This window comes from Dromiciops gliroides, chromosome 4 (assembly GCF_019393635.1).
Source record: "Dromiciops gliroides isolate mDroGli1 chromosome 4, mDroGli1.pri, whole genome shotgun sequence".
Lineage (NCBI taxonomy): Eukaryota > Metazoa > Chordata > Mammalia > Microbiotheria > Microbiotheriidae > Dromiciops > Dromiciops gliroides.
In genome coordinates, this window is record NC_057864.1 from 364,709,740 (window position 1) to 364,732,067 (window position 22,328).

Genomic DNA, 22,328 nt, shown 5'->3' on the forward strand with positions numbered 1-22,328 from the left:
AAATTTTCATTATTTGAGTACCCAGTGGAATAAATTAAAAATCATAAAGGAAGTAGAAGCAAATATCATTTTTGCTGCCGACTCTGTCTCCAGAGTCATTCAAAAATTACTTTCAGAATCTATAACAGATAAGCTTACAAGTACATCATAATGTTTTTATCCAGTTACAATAGTCATTTTTTTTCTACCTGTGTAGTAATTCACAATATATTATATGAACAGGAATAATAGCAGAATAGCAACTTGTCCTCATATAATTTCTATCTATACTCCATGAAGAAAGAGAACAGGAACAAGGTATCAGTAATCATAACAGTAACTCACAATAATATATATTTTTACCTTTGTCTATTTTGAAGCCCAGATGACTACTACCAAAATTTTCGGGAAAGGTGAATTTTACCATGCCATCTTATTAATTTTCTTTGAAAGAATAGTTTAGAAGGCTCTTGTCCAATTGTCTCTTGCTTTCCACATATTCCATTCTATTCATCAGGAAAATAAAACCTCAATTTGAGATTATTAGTTTGAGATTATACCCATATCAAACTACCGCTTACAAACAGAGCACAATGTTGAATATTAGGACCACATGGAACCCAGGTTCACCCTCTTTTCCCCCCACTTTTGCCTGTGTTTTCGCAAAAAATATTTGCCTTTTTTTTTCCCTGATTCATACTTGAGTTTTAGAAAGACTATTTATCAATTTAGTGTTATATTGGGTAGGGTGTTACAGGGGGGAGGAAAAATACTGGATTTGTTTTAGAGGAACCAGATTCAAATTTTGGCAGTTTCTGCATTTGTCACATTAAGTGACCCATTTTGTCTATCCTGATTTTAATTTTGTTATCAATCAAATGTAGTTGTTAGTTAGACCAGATGATCTTTGTGATCTCTCTCAAAATTATCCTATGTGTATAATAATAAGGAGGAAAAATAGTAGTAGTAGTAGTATTAACAAGAACAGTAGCAGCAGAAGTAGTAGTAGTAATCAGTAGTAGGTTATTATACATTATCACAAGCCTATTTAACTCTATGCACCAACAATGTAGTAATATTTGACAAGGCTAACTAAATTGTGATTTCCACAATTCTTGGAATCACAGAAGGAAGTTTTTCTAGTCATACATGAAAGGAATATCAAATATTAAATACTCCAAAGTGGTTGTGTAGTCTTGCTTGAAATAATTTGTTCAGAATATCTTTGTTGCTTCCCTCACCTTTCCTTTCCCTATAAAGATGCATTTGCCAGTAAGGATTTTATAGCTAGATTAACACAAAAAAGGAACACATTTCTACATTCACTTGTGTATAACTATATTAATAGTCAAGGTACATTGCTTCCCCCCTTCTTCTAATATTAGGATCCATGCTGAACCTGTAAATCATGCTTAGATTCTGGAGGGTGGCTCATGACAGTTGTCTTAAATTAGAAATTAAGTCCATGAAAATATTATTGGTACCTTTGTTCTTTATTTTGACATAAGGCCCCTTATCAGCTCATGCCCAACCATGCAGCTGAATGAACTCTTAGACTCTGGAAAACTGATAGATAAATGTACCAGAGTTCAGCTAAGAGCACATGAGCAAGCTCTAGTCTCTATGAAAAAAGCCAATAAATTTTCAGTCAGCTATGAAATGAGTTGGACTCTCTCTTCCCCTTTCTTTTCTTTTTCCTTTACTTACTCAATTGCTTGCACTGTTCAAGGATTCCAAAGCATAAATTTTAGAGGCAAAAAAGCAGTTAAGACTTTACTTTCCCACGATTCCTAGGCCTAGAAAACCACAAGAAGCTGTGAAATATCATTAAAGTGTCAAGAGATGGGACCTTTCCTATATAAACAGGGAAAGAGAAAGCCATGCTGACTGTTGGCAAATAAACCCAAGCTAATCCACTCCTAATAGATACCCAATTAAAGAAGTAGACCCTAAAACTTCAGCATATCCTAATTCCAGTCCTCCTGAGGTTTCAGTCAGCTCTAAAGAATATGTTTCAATAAACCTCACTTAAAAATACAATTATTATACACAGTAACTGATTTTAAGTGCTAACCTCAATGTTAATTTACCACAAAATCACTCAGAAAAGTACTTGCCACTAAATGTAGGAAATAATATGGACAGGACAGCGTGATCATAGTCACTCTCCATTTTAAGAAAAATCCGATGGACTGAAAAAATAGCATCAATTCAAGGCTGGAAAGACCATCTGGGGCCAAATGATAGATTTTAAAATTCTTGTCATGTATCATCATAAATGAGCAAGAGACAACCTGGGACATAGACTAAAGTGGAGGGAGAGAATAACTCCACAGGAGTAAATCATTTCACTCATGGGTCATCATTTTTTCACTTATTGTCAATGTAGATACAATAACATAACTTCCTTCACTATTCACAACACAGAGCCCCATTGAAAATTGTTCATGTCAAGAATTACTGAAACACATTTGTCAATGTTTAAAAAAAAACAACTTATCTGAGACTATCTAATCATTCCTTTAGACTGGAAGTAAAATGTTCTAACTTTGTTAATATTCGATATTAAATGTTGTGCCCCTTTCTCCTTTACAGAACTGTCAGCACCACACTGCTGGTGACTTTTGTGAAAGATGTGCTATTGGATACTATGGAACTGTCAAGGGACTGCCAAATGATTGTCGACGATGTGCCTGCCCGCTCATCACTTCTAGCAACAAGTAAGTGTGACCAAGAGAACCTCCTTTCCAAATGAGTGAAACTCTCTGCCTTGTTGCTCATAGACTATGCATAGTACCTAAATTTTGGAGTCACATAAGCAGACCTCAGGCTGGATATAATAAGACATTGGCATCATTACTTAAAAGCAAAATGCATATAGCATCATTAAATATCTTGTAGTTCATTTTTACCCTGTATGATCTAGTTGTGGATCAGTAATTGCTCCCTTTTTAATTAACACTTGATTAGATCAATAGCAGTGGATTATACACTTATAAGAAGGATGTGGGCAGGAAACATAATTTACTCAAGTGCTAGAATCTTTCCATTATGACATGAAGTAATCCCCTAAAGATCTGTCCTACTCTTGCATTATTCTACCCCTTTCTACTTCTACTGCATTTATTCAATGACTACATTTGTCAGTAGTTGATGCACAGAATAACTGAATACTGGTGCCTCTAAAAGAGAAAATATTCCAAATCAGAACAGTCACTCAAAGGACCAGAAAACTGATGGTTGATGGACAAAGGTTATCACCAAGGAAGTCTTTCCTCTGCTCTCATAAGCAGGGAAGTGGTTGCCGTTCCATTTATCATATGATCACTTAGTATTTATAGAATGAAGTCAATTTTCACATGTTTTAATCATTTTTCCACTGAGAGGTTCGCTCCTTATTGATGAGGTAAGAACATTCAAATTTCCAGAGCCCTGGACTAGAATTAAAATCTTACCCCACATATTACCTAGCTGTGTGACCTAAGGCACATCTCTCAATCTCAGTAACCTCAGTTATAAAATAGAGATGGTAATATAACACCTACCCTGTATAAGATTCAAACGAGATAAGATATGTAAAATGCTTTGCACCCTTAAGGTTTTGTTTTAATGTCAGCTATTATTACTAGATAGGAAGCATGTTATAGTGGATAGAGAGCTGGCCCTGGAGACAAGACAAATTGGATTCAAGTCTGACACATACTAACTGTATGACCCTGGAAAAGTCACTCAATATATTAATTCCCTAGACAAATTCCCAAGGTTATAAATTACAGAGAAGATATTGCTTTGAATGAGTAAAGGGAGTTTCCTCAGTAAAAGTTCCCTTTAGCAACCATCTGTTCCCCCCCCCCAAAAAAAAAAAACATGATAAAAGCCACAGGCCTAGAACCTATGCCCAATCCTATCATTATTGTTATTAAGCGATTGGCTTTCTGGGCACAGGTGTTATTTCCATCAAGAGTCCATATGGATCCACACAAGCTGGAGGCTGTACTGCTATGAGGGAGCCCCACCTTCATAATAGACACGTAGTGGTTCCTTGGCTTCTTGAGATATTACTCCTTCAGTTCCAGGTTCACTACTTAACTTAAAGCTCCCAGGTCTCAGTTCCAATCCTTGCTCCTTCTTCTGCCACTTGTTGGCTCTGACACCGTGGGCAACTCACTTGATCTCTTTGGACCTCAATTTCCTCACTTGTAAAGTTAGAGGGTTGGACTTGATGGCCTCTAAAATCCTAATTCTAAATCTAGCATCTCATGACCTGCTAAAAATATTCTGATGCTGTATAGTAGATAGCAGAGACAGAGGATGCAACCTGTCAGAATGGTCCCTTGATATCCCTGGATTCTCAGCAATAGTTGGCCAATTCATCCAACATCACCATGGAAGCCATTGTCTCAAGAGGCCATGCGAATTTCTATGACCTTGGATTGTGAATAATTCTCCCATAAGTTGCCTATCCCAGTAAGACCAATTCTGTTTGGGAGCTAGTCATTGTGAAAGCTGCATTTCAGGCATAGAGGCACTATCTTGATGCGACAAAGTAGCTCACTTTTGTTCACTCCATCCATAAGAGCCTTCCAATTGCCTGGCAGTTCAATTAACACTAGCTCCCCTGGGGACTATTTTTTCCCCCAGAAGGTCAATGTCACCAACACCTACATTACCAGCCATCAAAATGGGCAGTGTAGATGCACTGTCATGAAAGCCTGAATTGATATGCCTGGTAGATAAGTCACACCATGTGACCCTCTTCTACAATATAAATCTTATACCATTAAAACTCAACCAGAATGATTGTAATTAATCTTCTGATAGCAAGCATGAGGTATTCATACTCAGGATTAGTTCTCTGTCATTTAAGCAGAAAAGAAACCCACACCTGTGAGAGGGTCAGCATTAGATGGGGTCCTCAACTGTTTCTGTTGTTGCTCAGGCGTTTTTCAGTCAGGGCTAACTCTTCATGACTCCATTAGGGGTTTTCTTGACAGAGATACTGAAGTTGTTTGCCATTTCCTTCTCTGACTTTTTATAGATGAGGAAATTGAGGCAAACATGGTGAAGTGACTTGCCCAGGGTTAATGAGTATTTGAGGCCAGATTTTAATTCAGGAATATGAGTCCTTCTGACTTCAGGCCTGGCACTCTATCCACTGTGCCACCTAGCTGTCCTCCGCTATAACTAACCAAAAAACCCCACCAACCTACCTGTGCAAAAGATAACAAGTCAGGTAGAAAGCACAACATAGGTTAAAGACTAACAACAAAGGATAAAATTAACAGGAAATAAAATCCATGGAGAAAACTAGCAATAAAGCCCACGGTCTCAGATGCCCTTTACAAGTGGCTAATATACCAGATGTCTACAAGGATGTTAATACATCTTTATAGGTATCATTGAGACACCTAGTAGGATGAGACTCATGGCTGAAATATGGCTATGGAAAGATATACCTAATTCAAATAAAACACAGTAGCACCTCTTACCAAACAAAGCCACCAACCGATTTTTATAGGAAATCATCTCTCTCTGAGGCATTCCCTTCAGCAGTGGCAAGCATTTTATTTCACACTTCTGCATGATACTGTTCACAGCCTCTCCAGCAAATGCTCATCTTTCCATTGTACACTGATGCTTTTCTAATGGGCAAACAGTGCACAAATCAAAGCTTAGAAAAGTATCTCTAAATGCTATATACCTCCTACCATTAGGATGATTATGCCATTCTATTCCTGTAGAATTTGTCCTCCCCAACATGTTCTTCAATGCGAGTTGTCATTTCCACCCATAATTTTTCTTCTCCATTCTATGCATCACAATTCCTATGACCATTGGCAACCCATAAGAATTAGAAGCACAGGGCCAGGAATGTGTTAGATGTTTGGGGTGGGAAATTTATACCTTGGAAAATGGCAAACATACAAAATAGAGTTTGATTTATTATTTTGTTGATTATTTAAATTTAAGTGATGGAGAAAACGTTAATAATGGAGATTATTGTGTCATGCATACATTTCCCTCCCCAAAGAACTGGTTGTTTAACATTTACTGAAATATTCCTGACACCCTACAGTCAAATTAGTATTGAAATAGGAACTTGATTATGACTTAATTCCTGGTAAACAAAATATTCCAATCTTTCCACAATCTTCACATCAGTAGACCTGCCTAAAACTTGAAAGCATCCTAGGCCCTTGACTAATCACTCAGCTAGTCAGTCCTGTAGCCAATAGCTGGTATTACCCTCCTGACTCCAAACCCAGCCATTGTAGCAAAAGACATCCTTTACTAGCATAATCTCTTCTTAACCCTGAACTCTACCTTCTTCATCCATCACTGAATATTATGATAGATGGGCAAGAAGAATAGATAGTCAGTAGACATTTATTATTATGTTCTAGACACTGTGCTAAGGTGCTGAGGGACACAAAGAAAGGCAAAAATGGTCCCTGTACTTTAGAAAAGCATATTGTGACAGGAGGAGACAATTTATGAATAATTTGGTGGACACAAGCTACATACACAGTATATATAAGCTAATCTGAAAAAGGAAAAACCTTAGCAACTGGGAGCATTAGGGCAGCTAGGTGGTGAAGAGGTTAGAGCATCAGGCCCGGTATCAGGAAGACACATCTTCCTGAGTTGAAATCTAGCCTCAGACATTTATTATCTGTGTGACCCTGGGCAAGTCATTTTACCCTGTTTGCCACAGTTTCTACTGTAAAATGAGCTGGAGAAGGAAATGGCAAACCATTCCAGTATCTTTGCCAAGAAAACCCCAAATGGGGTCACAAAGAGTTGGACATGAGTACAAAGAGCTGAACAACAAGCACTGGAAAAGGCTTCTGCTAGCAGATGGGATTTGACCTGAGTGTTAAATGAAATAGAGATGGAAGTGAGAAGGCAGAGCACTGCAGGCATGGGGGACAGCTAGTACAAAGGCATAGAGATGGAAGATGGTGTCTTACTTTTAAAGTCCTACTAGGACACTGTACCTGGATGAAACAATATATAGAAGGGAGTAGAAGAAGGCTGGAAATGTGGGCAAAATGCAGCTTATTAAGAGCTTTTAATGCCAAAAAGTGGATTTTATATATCGTCTAAGACATCCTTGTCCAGCAGAGGCAACAAGGCTACTTCTGGTATATAATAGCTTTCATTGGTATGGGCTCAAAGCTAAGGACAAGTAAGCCAGTGCACATTGTCTCTGCTTCAGAATTATTGGCAACTTCCCACCCGCGCCATCACCCTACACCTATAAAGACCTCCTGAGGGAAGGAATGGTGTATGATGCCAGCTCTCTAACAGATGTAGAACTGTTGAGGGGAAAGTGAGGCAAAATAGATTTTGTGCCTCCCCACACAAATACAAGTAGGTAGGGGAGTGGGGAATACTAAAACATGATATAAAAGACCCAAATGTTGGCAAGGCATATTGAACCAGACAAGTGGGCAGCAGCCTGGTACTCCTACAGTCTGCTTCTTGGTCTTGCACAGATCTCAAATTGCAGCCTTAGTGACCACTTTTCCCCATTTTTATCTAACATTTGAATTTTGTGCTCCATAGACACATTTTATCTTTTTAGTTTATTCTTTCCCTCCTTTCAACTTAAACCCTGACCCTTCTCTCACAAGCAAAGAATTACCCTTTTCCTGCACACCAGTTGCCTAAACAGATCAGTCCTGCCTGAGATTAGGATTTAACATTAGCAGTCTTTTTCTTTTTATTGTTTTTATTTATTTTTATCTGGGTTTGAAAAATATTGAACTCAAGCATGAGAAATTATTTTCATCTCTACTTTTATAACCCATACATATGTATGTATATGTGTGTATATATATATATATATATATATATATGTGTGTGTGTGTGTGTGTGTGTGTGTGTGTATTTTTTAATAGACCTAGACACTATATGATATTGAATCCCAGGAGAACTCTATACATCAAATATTTAAGGAGAGGGTGCTCTTTTAAGGGCTTTGAGACAGGCATTTTCCTCAAAGGGGACAAAATCTAATTATGCTTCTCTTTCAAAAGTTTACTCCAAAAAGCTTAAGTTGTGAGGCTTTTTTTAATTAATGATCACTCAGCATTGAGCTTCAAACAGATAAGCTGAAAAGCTGGATGGAATGAGTTGCTTATGAGTTTGTGGATCTATTTTTACACAGTTGAAAAAAATGTGTTGAATAATGAGTTTGTGAGTAATAGATCAATTTGTTTACATTTTTTGGCAAAGGTGTAATTTTATTACTTATTTAAGCACTATTGATTTAATGCATTATAAGTGAATTAAAATAAGGCGCTGACTGCAGTATACCAATGGGGAGTTCTGGTGCTTTTTCAGCAGTAACAAGTTTAGCACAAACTGCATAAACAGAATGAAATTGGGAACATTGCACCATTTTGCTACCTAACTGTATGGGTTGTTTTCCTATATGCCAAAGATCCCAAATGGCCATATTGTTGCTTTCTTGGAATTCTGCAGTTGCTTTCCTTGCAAAGCAATCACTATAAGGCAGGCAGGCAGGCCAAAAAAAAAAAAAAAACCCTCTCTCCAAGTCTTCATCCATTAAAGCAGAAGTCAAAGAAACAGTAGCTTCTTCACCAGGTCTCTTTACATATCACAGTGCCCACATTCTTACCTTCTGTTGGGGAGGAGCTGGTAACAAAAGATACCCAGAAAAGATAGATCTCCTTCCTCATCTATCCCTCTTGGTTTTCCTGGAGTCCTTCAAGTCCCAACTAAAATTCGATCTTCCACAAGAAGTTTGTCCTCTTTATGCTAGTAGTGACTTCTCTCCGAGATTATTTTAGGGTATTCTGTACATATCTTCTTCGCACATATTTGTTTTCTTGTTTTCTCACCTAATAGAACGTGAGTCCCTTGAGGGCAGGCACTGTCTTTTGCCTTTCTTTGTATCCCTAGTACTTACCACAGTGCCTAGAACATAGAAGACACTTAACAAATGCTCATTGACTGTATAACAATTTATCATCATCCAATGGTATCAGCTGGGATAATTTAGTTTTTCAAATGAAATAAAGACAAAAAAATCTTGTAACAAAGCTGACTCAGCTCATCTGTAGTGGAATAAGCATACTTTTGAAAGCTGCAAAGTGGAATGTATTTGAAAATATCATCTTCACAAGTACAGGATGGAGAAAACATGGCTAATAGACAGTGGGAGAGATCTGATCTTCTTCGTGGACTGCAATCTCAATATGGCCAACCTTGGCCCACAGCAGCCAAAAAGGCTTACTGTAAATTTAGATTGCAGCAAAACAAGCCTATCACCCAGAAATTCCATAAACAAGCATTTTTGAAGAGCTGATTATGTGCCGGGCACTGTGCTAGATGTTGGAGATACAAAAACAAAGAATTAAATGATCCCAAATAGGAGAGGCAGAGTTCTTCTCCATTATGCATTGGTCAAACTTCATCTGAGATGCTCTGTTCAGTTCTGAGTGCCACATTTTTGGAAGGTCAATGATAAACTCAAATACCTGGTGAAGAGTGATAAGAATTTTGAGGGGCCTCCACTGAAAGTCAGGTAAGAATCAATTGAAGGAAATGATCATATGTAACCTGAACAAGAATTGGTTGAAAGGAAGTGAAGTGAGAGGATATAAAGGGATGTCACCTGGAGATTCTTCTTGTTCAACTTCACTCCAAAGTGAAAAGAAATAGCAGCAATGGATGAAAGTTGCAGAAAAACAAATTTTGGCTAGTTATATATAGAAAAACTTCTTAGTAATTAGAGATGTACCAACCTAGAATGGGCCATCCTGTGAAATAGTCTATTCCTTCTTGATAGAGAACTTGACACAAAAGTTAGATGACCACTTGTCAAATAGATGGTGTCTATTTAGTGATAGATTGGTCTAGATAACCTCTAAAGTTCGTTCTAACTCTCAGATTATATAACAATAAGAAGGGGGAAAGATGAAAAGTCATCCTTAACAAATCATATTAACATCATTGTGGACTTTTTTTTCCCTTTCCTCACAACATGACAGAAGTGTAAAGAAAAAAAAAGCTTAAAGTTTAGTGGCGTTAAAAAAAAAGCATGAAATGAGACTTTTATCCCACCAGGCCTATATTAAAACTGCAGTGACAGCAGGGATTAATTAGTTCTTCAGAAAACTATATCCCTTTTCTCTTTCTTAGCTATTCAACAAGCATATTCAACAAGGTGTGTTCTGCCAGCAAACATAAGGGCTTTTTTGTTTGTTTTTAATTTAATGGGTGTATTTGGGGTGGATAAGAATAGGTTACCTCTTTGGGAAATTTCATACATTCATGGCTATCGCATTCACATCACAGACTACAAAATAATAAATTATTTGGTCAGATATAGTCTTTAAGTGAAAGCATTGAGCTGTGCACCAACAAGGACAACTTGGAAACCATCTGTTTCTTTCTACAAGGGTCATATTTTTTGTGCATTTCTAGGATGAAATCAAAAGAGTTCCCACTGATGAGACTTACCTTGAATGTAAGAAACACTTGACTTGATGAAGTTGATGTGACAAGATCCACTTATAATTTTTTTTTCTCTTTCTCTCACCCTGCACCTCTTCAGTTTTAGCCCTTCTTGCATCTCAGAAGGACTCGATGACTATCGATGTACAGCTTGCCCACGCGGATATGAAGGCCAGTACTGTGAAAGGTAATAACAGATGTGAGAAATTCCAGAGTGATTAGGACATGGAGTTTATGTGATAAAGGATCAGAATAGAAACATGAGGCCCTCTCATGTTCATCAGTGACTAATAGTCATTGAACGATCAGTTATATGCTATCAAATACATTAACATTTGGCGATATGGGAAAATACAAATCATATTCATGCATTCAGCAAATATTTATCAAGCACCTTTGATATACATAACAATGTGCTAGGTCCTAGAATGGAGACAGAAAGTTTAATGTTTTAATCAGTGATGTGAATATAGTATCAAATATATCCATGTTTGTCTCTATAGGAAATTACAAATCATATTAATGCATTCAGTAAACATTTATTGAACACCTACATCCAGAGCAATGGGCTATGTGTTCAAGGGGAGACAAAGTTTAAATAAGACTTTCTTCATAGAGCTTTCAAACCAACAGATATTTGTACCTTTTAAAAGACTCTCTGACACTTCACAAACCTTGCCTTATTCCTAAAATGCTTATCTTTAAGAGAGCTAAGGACTATTTTATAATTCTGGAAACTGAGAAACATGGAATCCTTTCATAGGATCAAAAATCATAGATTTGAGTTTACAAATGAAGAATCCAAGACAAATGGAGGTTTAGTTGCCCAATGTCACATAAGTAGTAGATGTCAGAGGCAGGATTTAAACCCAAGTCCTCTGCCTCCAGAACCAGTGCCCTTTGAAGCGTATAACATTGCTTCCCTACTTGCCATGGACTCACCAGGAAGTCATTGCTGAAGACTGTGAGAGAATGTTGAATTTCAGAGTTCCACAACGTGAAATAGCCTACCTTTTGTCTAGCTCAAAATGTAGACATTATTGGTCAATATTTTGACAAGTACAATATCTCACCTAAAAATGTTTAGTTAATACAGAAGGCAAAAGATCTAATTATTTTGTGTTTTCTCTAACAGCATATTTTTGAGATTCCCTTTCTCTCCATCACCATACTTTCCTCTGGTGATGGGGGTTTGCAGGCATAAATATAGACAGCTACTTCATTTTTTAAAAACCAGATCTTTGATTCCATTGGTGTAGGAAACTACCAGTGAAGAAATTCTCCCTAACAAGGAAAATAAGCATTCTTCAACTTAGAATCTTGGAGAGTTGTCTCGGTCACAGAGAGGTCAAGTGGTTTGGTGAGAGTCATGTGTCAATTATATGTGAAAATTTGACTTGAATTCAAGTCTATGTGACTTTCAGGACAAGTTTCATCCTCCTTCACCCCACTGCCTCTCAGGTATCCTAAAGAGTGGTCAGTCCAAATGGCCATTGAAAAATTCAAGACAAACATTTACTGCACTAGTGTCTTCCATGTCTATTCATTTCTGTGAGGACACTGTCCTGGACAACCAAACTTAACATTACCCATCTTGGAATGCTCTTGGGATTAATTGCAGTCATATTTACAATTCAGTTAACAAGTAATCTTTAATCTTTGGACTTTAAGGTTGCTAAATGTTTATACTTCAAAGCCAAGTAAGAAATAGGTGTAAATATTAACAATAGTCTATAGACCTAAGAATATATAGTCAAATTTATTTCTATGTTCACAGAAGTTAGCTGTGATATGAATAATCCAAAACATCAAATACTATTCCAAGTTGACTGATATTTGCTTTTGCAAGGCATTGCATAATGCATGCCTGAATCAATTTACTTTCTTGATGATGTTTTTCTTACACCAATACTGATATTAAGCTTATAGCCTTACCATACCTCAGTCAGTTAGCGAAAGAAAATGGACCTGGCTTAATGCCAGCCATTTTAGAAAAAGACAGCCTAGGATCCCAAACTGTCTGTGGATAAATCCAGAGCTGCCCGGATGTGCTTTTCCATTCTATGTATATTCTATAAATGAATGGACCTGTATATTTTAATTCAAATGTAAATTATTTAAATTGCTTCCCCCCCAAAAAAAAATGGTGTTTTGCATTAATAATAAAGATGTGTAATGTAATTCCCTGGGGGAAGGGGAGGAACTATTCTTATTCAAAGTAAATTGTGAGGTCTGGGTAGAATATTTACTATAAAGATCTTTCCCTGATTACCATTACATCTTCTATGAATTTCTTAGACCACTTTACAAGCCTCACAAGTCAAGTGGGATTTACAGGCTTCAGAATCCTGACTAGAAATTTACCTAAGTTTCATACAAGTTTTTCCTGAGTTTCCATGACCAGTACTTTAGAGTTCCCGTGTATTTCCTTCCAAGTTGCTTTTCTAACTATATCATCTGTTATCTACCTAGTTGCTAAAGGCTTAAGAGAGAATAATTTTAATTACAAATGTAAAGAGATTTAAATAGATTTAATTAACAGGCATTGAACAGGGGAGTCAGGATGATATAAAGAAAGAACACAGCATCTGGCATTAAAGGACTGGGTATAAATTCTACCTCTGATGTCTGCTAACCATGTGATGGTAAGGTAGTCATTTAACATATGTCAGGCCTTAATTCCTCCACTGTAAAATGAAAAGGTTCAAATAGCTGACTCTGAGATAACTCCCAGGTCTCTATTGATGATTCTATGAAACTTTATTTTGGGAAAATCTACATCAATCCTATCTATTACTTCTTTGCTTGCAATCTTACAAGGAAGCACTAAAAAATCTTATTTTGAATATGCACGAGTCTGACAAGTAATCCAGACAACCTTGAAAAATAAGCCTTTTTTTTTTCCTACTTCAACCTTTTCTCTCTGTAACTTGCAGGGATGGATTACTTCCACAAAATAGTTGGACAAATTTTGATGATCTCAGACCATTAAACCAAGCTCCTAGAAATGCTTGACTGATGTTGGACTCTTCTACTCCATCTACTGCCTCATAATTCACCCTCACCATCAGCCCCTTCAAAACAAATATAAGGAGTACAGGTTATCCCAAAAGGCACCAAATTCTCAATTGACAATCATAATGCCTCATACATACTAAGTGCTAAATGGATATATTTCCCTCTAGGACAATATAATTATATTTTTAAAATAGAAAAAGTAGTGTTTTTCCTTGTTCAGTGGGAAACTTTCTACAGAAGTACACTAAAAAAAATATGGAAAACTCCTTTTACTCATGAATTTATGGCAGTATTAGGTAGTGGAAAGAATGCCTAGATCTGTCATTGGGAGGGATTGTTTTGAAACCTACCTCTGAGAACTGGTAGTGTGACCTTGGGAAAGTCGTTTGCCCTTCAAATGGCTCATTTTTTCCACCTGTAAAATGATAGGATAGTACTAAGTCTGTAATGATGGGCACAGTGGGCAAATGACTTAGTCTGAGTCTCAGAAATGTAAATACCAATAAATCTACCTCACAGAGTTGTTGCAAGAATCAAATGAGCCAATGTATGTAAAACTTACTAGAAACCATAATGTGTCAGTTATTATTATGTTGTAATGGGGGGGGGTGGAGAAAGTGGAGGCTGAGAATATAAGAACACGTGGGATATAGTCTCAGATATATAACCTCTGGCATACCACTCTAAATCTCACATTTCATATTAGTCAAATCCAAAAAGGACTGAATTAAATGAACTATAAGTTATATTACAGCTCCACGTGTATGATTGTCCAAGTTTCTATAAACAGATAACTCGACCCTGTCGAATGAGAAAGAGTTTTTATTTCACATAGGTATTCCAAAAGGAACTTATGCCTGTTTATTTTTTTTATGAGAGAAATGACAACTCAGTGACATTAACCTATTTCACTTGGTACCTATTTACATTCAGATGCACCTTTGGCTACACTGGCAGCCCAAGCAGCCCAGGAGGTTCCTGCCAAGAATGTGAGTGTGATCCATATGGCTCACTGCCTGTCCCCTGTGATCCGGTCACTGGACATTGCACTTGCCGACCTGGAGCCACAGGGCAGAAGTGTGATGGCTGCAAGCCGGGGCATGTGCGCGATGGCATGGAGTGTGTTTGTACGTATACTAACTTTACCAGTAGCTCTTGGGGATTTCTTTGCTCGATTCCTAGTTCATTTCAAGTGCAGTAAACTGCTCTTTTTCTCTACTTGTTAGTACTGTAGTTCATTCTTTCTGACACCATCCATCGAACCTTTGCTATGCACCTGCTGTTCTGGCTTCCATCCCATGGAGCCCAGAACTGCTGAGAAAATTTTCAGCATGCTGTAATAAATTCATTGAAAATCTACAACAAAGCTCCTGAGGGCTTATCTTATTTTATTTTTGTCTGTCCCAGGGCATACAGTTTTGCCAAAGGTAGGTACTATCTCTGTGACAGATTAAAGATCTGAGTATATTAAATTTTTCAGAGTCCCTCTGAATTTATAATCAGTGGCCCAGCTACTTTATATCTTGAGTTACACACAGTTTCTTTTCCCTGTAGTCCATAAAGACATCTGCAGACATGTTGCTTTAAAACATTCTCTTGAAATATGTGATCTGGAAATATTGAAAATGAATTTAGTGAGAGCGTCTTTATCTAAGCATATATGAGAGGGGAAAGAGTTTATGTAACATGTTTGTGTAATATTGTTTTTAACTTATTCTGAATTCCCTCTCATTGATTCCAGGAAATCTGTAGTGTGCCAAAAAAAAAATATATCAAAATCAAGTCATAAACTTAATTTGTAATCCCTTAATCAAATCCAAAACTGAAATAGGTTTTCCCTTATTAAGATTTTTTAATGGAACTAATTTAATTGTAAATTTCTTTCCTCTAAGGGAATTGATTATTCACATTAGTATCCTTAAGTAGAGACACAGAACAGGCAGAGAGAGATGGAGAGAGTGAGAACAAGAAATGGAAAGAAGGAAAGAGAGCTGTATATAGGAAGAGCGAGAGGAAGAGAATAATGAAGAGGGAAAGAGTGAGTAAGAGCAGAACAAGAGAGCAAGAATCTGTCCAAAAATACTGTTTGTTGCCTCATTGTGACATGGAGCATAATCCTGTGTTCTTGAAGGCTTACCAGTGGAACATAAATTCTGGCAGCATCTACTGACCTGTAAAGACCTTGAGTATAGATTCAATGAAAGCTATGTGACAGCTGTCTAAACTTAGACTAGCTAACTAGAGAGACTCAACAACAGAAGTCTGGTCACCAAGTGACAAAATGCTTTTACTAGTGACCTAGGTAGCAGAGAAAAATATAAGATAGTCTTTGGTTCTTTCTCATCCCCTCCCACTCTATGCAAATATTATTTTTTTTGGTTGTGCAGGGCAATGAGGGTTAAGTGATTTGCCCAGGGTCACATAGCTAGTAAATGTCAAGTATCTGAGGCCAGGTTTGAACTCAGCTTCTCCTGGATCTAGGTCCAGTGCTTTATCCACTGCGCCACCTAGCTGCCCCAGCAAATATTAATTTAACTATTTGACTCTTGATGTCCAGTCTTTGTCAAAAGATGAACAAATGTATAGTGCCTGATGTCACATAGTAGGTACTTAAGAAATGTGTATTGACTATTGAGAATAATCACATCAAAATTGACATTCTTGCTGTCTGAAACTGGAAAACAATGAAGTTTTAAATAGGATAAATTATTTGAGAAATGAATAAAGGTATTGGCAGAGTTGTTTTACTTTTAACACAATGGCAAGAAGAGGCATTTGAACATCTTGTATTTTGTGTCCATAATGAGTGTGAACAAATATAGTTTTCTTCACTATGGTGAAGATTATTTTAGTTCTTAGGCTAAGACTTTTTTTCAGAAGATAGAAAAGTAGAAGAAAATAATTTGATGAAATCACCCAAACTAAGTTATTACATACCCTAAAACTCAATACTTTCAATGCAAAAGTAGATACAAGCATACAGCAAAAACCATATGGTAAATTATTGTTTAGTATCAAAAGATTCAAGAAGTCAAAAAGCTAGCAGATTGAAAAGGGATTAGACTTGTTCTGCTTAACTCAAAAGATCAGAACTTGAACCAATGGATAAAAGTTAAAAAGACACAAATCTGGGATTGATAGAAGCAACTTCTTATCAGCTAGAACTATCCAAACGTAGAACAGGATTCCTTAAGAGGAACTTACTAAAGTACTTCCTCATTAGAGGCTTTCATACAAAGGTTGAATGACCATTACCTGGGTGTATAATATAGGAGATTTTTTTCAGATTTGAGTTGGATTAGACAGTGCTGTGGCACTGAAATTCTGTGATTCTATGACCTGCTTAAACAAGTACTTAAGCGGGGTGGGGGGGGGGAGTAGATAAAAGGAAAGATATACACTCAATCATGTTTTGTTGGTTTTTTTTTAAAAAAAGTTTATCTATGAGAAACAACCTTGTTGAAGGAATGAATGAGGCTGAAACCCTTTCTAGAAACCTTTTCACCCAACAAATATGTAATCTCTTTGTAAAGTCAACGATATGGCAGCTAAAAGTAAGTATGTTTTAAAATGGAATAGAAATATGGACTAGAAATAACAAGACTATACTGTATACATCACAAAATAACAAAAAGAAGTTGAGAAGAAAACAAGATTAGCAAGATATCCAACTAAACCAGTTCATACCAAGAGAATTTGGACATGAAACTGGAAGGACAAGAAGACTTCATGTGAAACAAATCTACATGAATTTTTATAGTGACCTTTTTCATCATCAATAATAATGAAACTATTCTATTTTAATTCTGACACCTCTCTATACATCATGCTGTGTGAAGGGATAGTAATGGTATCTAAGAAATAGACATCTTCAGAAAAGCTGAACCTAATCAGATGAAACCAGAAGAAATCAGTAACAATTATGAAGACACTAAGCAATCAGTTTTCAAGATATTTAAAAGGAAGATTCAAATCCATAAGAGATGCAGTGCAAAGGGACCTACAGACACTGGATCTCACACAAAAGGGGAAGCACATCTATCTGAAATCTTGAACAGATCCATCTGATATCTTAATCTTTGGTATGCCAAAAGTAGTAGTGGGCCTGTGCTGAGACTCCAAGACTAGGAAATGAGACCTGGTTCTTTATGTGGTATGCCTTTTGGATATGTCATGGTCAAAACCATCTGGGAATGAGATTATAGAGTTTGGCCCTGGTGTAAGTCCAAGCCAATTTCCAAATTCCAGACAACCACAAGGGTTGTGTATTACCATAGTATGGGAGAACTATGAGAGCAAGCCCTTCACTGAAAGTCATGTCCATCCTAATCAGATCTCTCAGAGATCTCAGACTTGACTATACCAAAGGGTCTCTGCTTCCAGAAACTCAGAAACTGAGAGATCAATACTTGATCCATGTACACAGTGTCTTCCTGGTATGCCTTATCCCTACCCCACCCCCACCACTTCTACCTTCTTGTTATAAGGCTGTAGGCATGGGGTCAACTATAAAGCCAATCTTTCCTGGAGTACCTGAATACAAATAACTTGATCAAATTTCCTACTGGCTATACTCTGCCTGCTCAAAGAAAAAGCTGTGGGATTTGATACCACAGCCTCTAAACAAATGCTAATGCTCAGTCATCACACAATAAGCTTTCCCAATTAATTAAAAAATTCTTCAAATGCACCTTATCAAAGATGACATTACAGTAATTGCAATGAGATCTAGAGAACATTACAAAGCTTGTTCAGTTAAATCTAGATCAATATGAAAAAGATGCATCTAACCAACCACAATGGGAAAACAAAGTGGATTTCTTGAATCTGATCAAAACAATAACGATCAGCCATGACTACAAAGAAACAGTAGTGAAGCATGCTCCCTATGTGCTGAGAGAGTTATAATGGACCCAATATTAAGAATAATACAAACATTTTCAGACATGACAAATGTATGGATTTGACTCAGTTTATTTGTTATAACAATTATGTTTCTCTTTTTCATTGAAGGGAAAGTATAGAAAGGGAAGCTAACAATAGAGTTCCCCAGAAAGAAAGAAAAGACATTGAGAGATTATTATAAAATATACAGGTAAAAAAAAGTGAAATTCAAAAGAAAACACAAACAAGTAGGACAGATTTGAAAGAAACATAATGAATTTATTACATTTTCTAAAAAAAGAAAAGCAATATATATACAAGATTTAGTTTCATATATAATCCCCTTTTTCTATTTTACTTTACATGTAGACTGTTTGCCTTTTTGGTGGCCACTAGATTTAAAATTAAAATATAATGCCATTTGGACTGTGAAAAATAAATTTACCTTGGATGGGTTTTATACATGGACAATGATTTAAGTACAGAACTGAGTAAAAGGAAGAGATTAGATTGGATTGGATTTGAGAAAGCATACGGTTAGATGGTCCAGTGTATAAAGTACCAGGCCTGGAGTCAGGAAGACTCATCTTCCTGAGTTCAAATATGGTCTCAGAGACTAATTGCGTGACCCTGGGCAAATCACTTAGTCTTGTTTGCCTATTTCCTCATCTGAAACAATGAGCTGAAGAAGGAAATGACAAAACCACACCAGTATATTTGCCAAGAAACCCCCAAATGGAGTTATGAAGAGTCAGACATTACTGAAAGTGACTAAACAACAAGAAAAGTAATGATTTCAGTGATCCCAAAGAGCTTCCTACCACAAAAGGCCACCTTCTTTAATGCCACTGTTTTTCTGGTGATGCTATATAACTATAAATAAAAACACTATCATCTTCAAAGAATGAAAATGACAAATAACCCAAAGAGCAACGGCAGTCTGTGTGACAAGCACAAGTAAACAGATGTGTTATTAATGATGATATGTACAAAATGGTGTAAAAGATTATCAAAGATGTGTATGACTAGGAAAGCAGAAAGACTGGTCATACATAAGAATAGCAAAAAGCCAAAGTATTTCCAGGGAATTGGGAAGATCCTCTGTGGAAGAATAATTGAAGAATGATAACCTTGGGATGAGAAGGCAGAGAGGGGTTGCAATCTGTCTCAATTGGGCATTTACATACACTGATGATTTCATAAGTCTATCAAAGTAGAAAGAGAAATAAGGATAGGAAGCAAGAGAAATTCAAATGCCCCCAGAACATTTTGGTTCAAAAGTTATATATGTCATTGCAGCAATGTATCCTACCTTCCAATTAGCTTCCTGTGTGATTACACCTTAATACATATGAAGTAGGGGACTTTTTTCCCAATACTTGGAATTGATTGGAGCTGCCTCAAATACAAAAGGCTGATAGGACAGTGGAAATCAGATTTGATAATAGGCAAGACCAACATAAAAGCATGCCCAGGTGCCATAAAACATAGATATGTTGTTTACAAAAATAATGACATGCTTGAGTAATTGTGAGGTAGATTACCAAAGTAATTCAGTAATATTTTGTTTAGGGAGGGTGTTATACTAGCATGTATCTGCTTAGATGCCTATTACTTAGCTACTCATATAATTTTAAAATGAACACTGATCTAAAGAGCCATTTTACAGCAATCATTTCTCCTAATTAATTTTCTGAAATTGAACTTTAAAGGGTAATGCCATGTTCTAAAGCAGAAAAATTAACATTAAATAATCACACCAAAAGCAAGGAAAGATGAATTGTCAGGAATTTCTAGCCACATATTTTAAAGAAACATCTCTATTCAAGGATCCTGACTTTATTAAATATCATTGACTGAAAAGCCAATGTCAAGAGTTAATGAAATGCAGAGAGGGAAATTTATATTTAAGTGATTCAAAAAGAAAATTTATGTCATGGTACATTGTGGTTTTTCCTATCAATAACTTTTTAAAAAATTTACTGGTATAGGCTGTAGTTACTCCATTTTTTACTGTATATTTTTTTCTACAAAGTTTTAATAGTAGTTGTTGCAGTCAAGAGATTGTGGGAGAGGAGAGCAGAAGAAATAGCTTACTCAGCTAATAATAGTTTAGAGTCACATTGGATTCAAGGCCTGGCTCTCAGTTTTAAAAGTTCAAGAACTCAATTTCTTAACCCTACTTAGTCTCTGGATAACTGGTTCATATAAAACTCAGGAGGAATTGATTTATTTTAGTATAATGTTCACTGATTAATTTATAATAGAGGCCTTAACTTTCTAGTATCAGAATATTTGAGTGTACTGTCTAGAGAACCCCTTTCCCAGTATCACAATCCCCCTGAAGCCACATTAGTCAATGCACACCTGTGTGGTAAGCATAAAAGTCAGTCTTGAGAGTTGGTGTAGTCAGACTCATTGCTTGTTCCTAGAGAATTATTTCTGCTCTGCAATAAGGTAAAAGAATATAATTCCAGAAGTGCAGCAGAGCAGTGATCTATTAAATAAAACATCCCTGTTGATAGTAGCAAAAAATAATTTGAAGTTAAATTGTCACATGTTCACATTGTAATATTTTACCAAATCTAACTATACTACCATAATAAACCAGTACTGTACCATACAGAAATTCATTTTAGACTAAGACAGTAGCAATTGGGTGAAGCCCTAAGTCTTGAAGGTTTTTATATTTTTTTTCAAGATTCAATAGTTATTGTTTTATTCAAAGAATTTAATTTATTATCCTCTGATTAGTTAGTTCTTTATACCTATATATTTGCCCTAACATTTTTTTTTGGTGAGGCAATTGGGGTTAAGTGACTTGCCCAGGGTCACACAACTAGTAAGTGTTAAGTGTCTGAGCCAGATTTGAACTCAGGTCCTCCTGAATCCAGGGCCGGTGCTCTATCCACTACGCCACCTAGCTGCCCCTACCCTAACATTTTTAAAGTTGGTTTGTGAAAGAGAAAATATTTCCTAATGCTACTTTCTCATTTTACTGAATTCTATTTACTCTTGCAGATGAATTGATTCCAAAATGTTTTCTGCTAGACTCTGATCTGGTTCAAATATAAGAATTTCTGCTGCATGTCTTTTTTCCCTCTCTTTCTACCTACCTCTCAAAATTCTTCATCTTGAGAGTTCCCATGACAAATTATTTTGACTGCCCTTCTCAAGACTCAATTTCTATAGTCAGTTTCTGAAACATGGTGATCAAACGTGACTTGACTAGGTGAGAATGCATCATGGACTGTCTCAATTTTCTTTTTTTTTTTTTAATGCATCCCAACATCCAAGAGCTAGAAACAGGAATAGAGCAAAGGATGCATTTGCCTAGCAGGACAACTCTACAGGGCTGCTGTGTCAAATGGGATAGTTGTGGAATTCCATAAAATTCCTAGGGATGGACTGGCTCAGACTAAAGAAAGTGCATATAATGGCAGGAACGTCTATAGTAGTGATGGTTAATATAGACTTAATCTTCCTCAGAAGCCCTGAATCATAGAATACAATGTGCCCTCTTAATCTATCAGGCTAGATAAATTAAGATGTAGATGTTTTGGGTGATATTCAAAAAAGCATGTGGCTGTGTTCTCTCACTCATCCTCTAGAAAGTGACATTCAATCTTGCCTTCACTGCAGATTCTTAGTGCAGAAGAAAAAGAGCAAGGGTATATATTGAAGAACATCCTTATTATGAGTCAGCCAGGTAAGACTCGCAAATCAAATGTGATCCTGTGATATATCAGGAGTATAGAGTGAATATGTGAAATGAGGTAATCCTCTCCTAAACCCCAGTATAGTTAATATTTCTTCATCCAGAGCCATTTACTGTCAGAACTCCATTTCTACTGGAAATAGAACAAGATAAAACAGGCTTTAAATAGTAGGATGAGGAATTTCCATGACATAAATAACCTAGTAATGAAGACTGTCAAATACTGAAATGAGCTCCTATC

At 36.5% G+C, this 22,328-nt stretch overlaps 1 protein-coding gene across 1 annotated transcript in view; it reads left to right on the forward strand.

Annotated features, from left to right (window-relative positions):
* Positions 1-22,328, forward strand: part of LAMA2 (laminin subunit alpha 2) — an 804,877-nt gene that overhangs the window by 585,521 nt on the left and 197,028 nt on the right. The window contains 3 exon segments of the mRNA XM_044002871.1: positions 2,575-2,699; positions 10,568-10,654; positions 14,419-14,612. Of these exon segments, the coding sequence (XP_043858806.1) occupies positions 2,575-2,699; positions 10,568-10,654; positions 14,419-14,612 (406 nt within the window).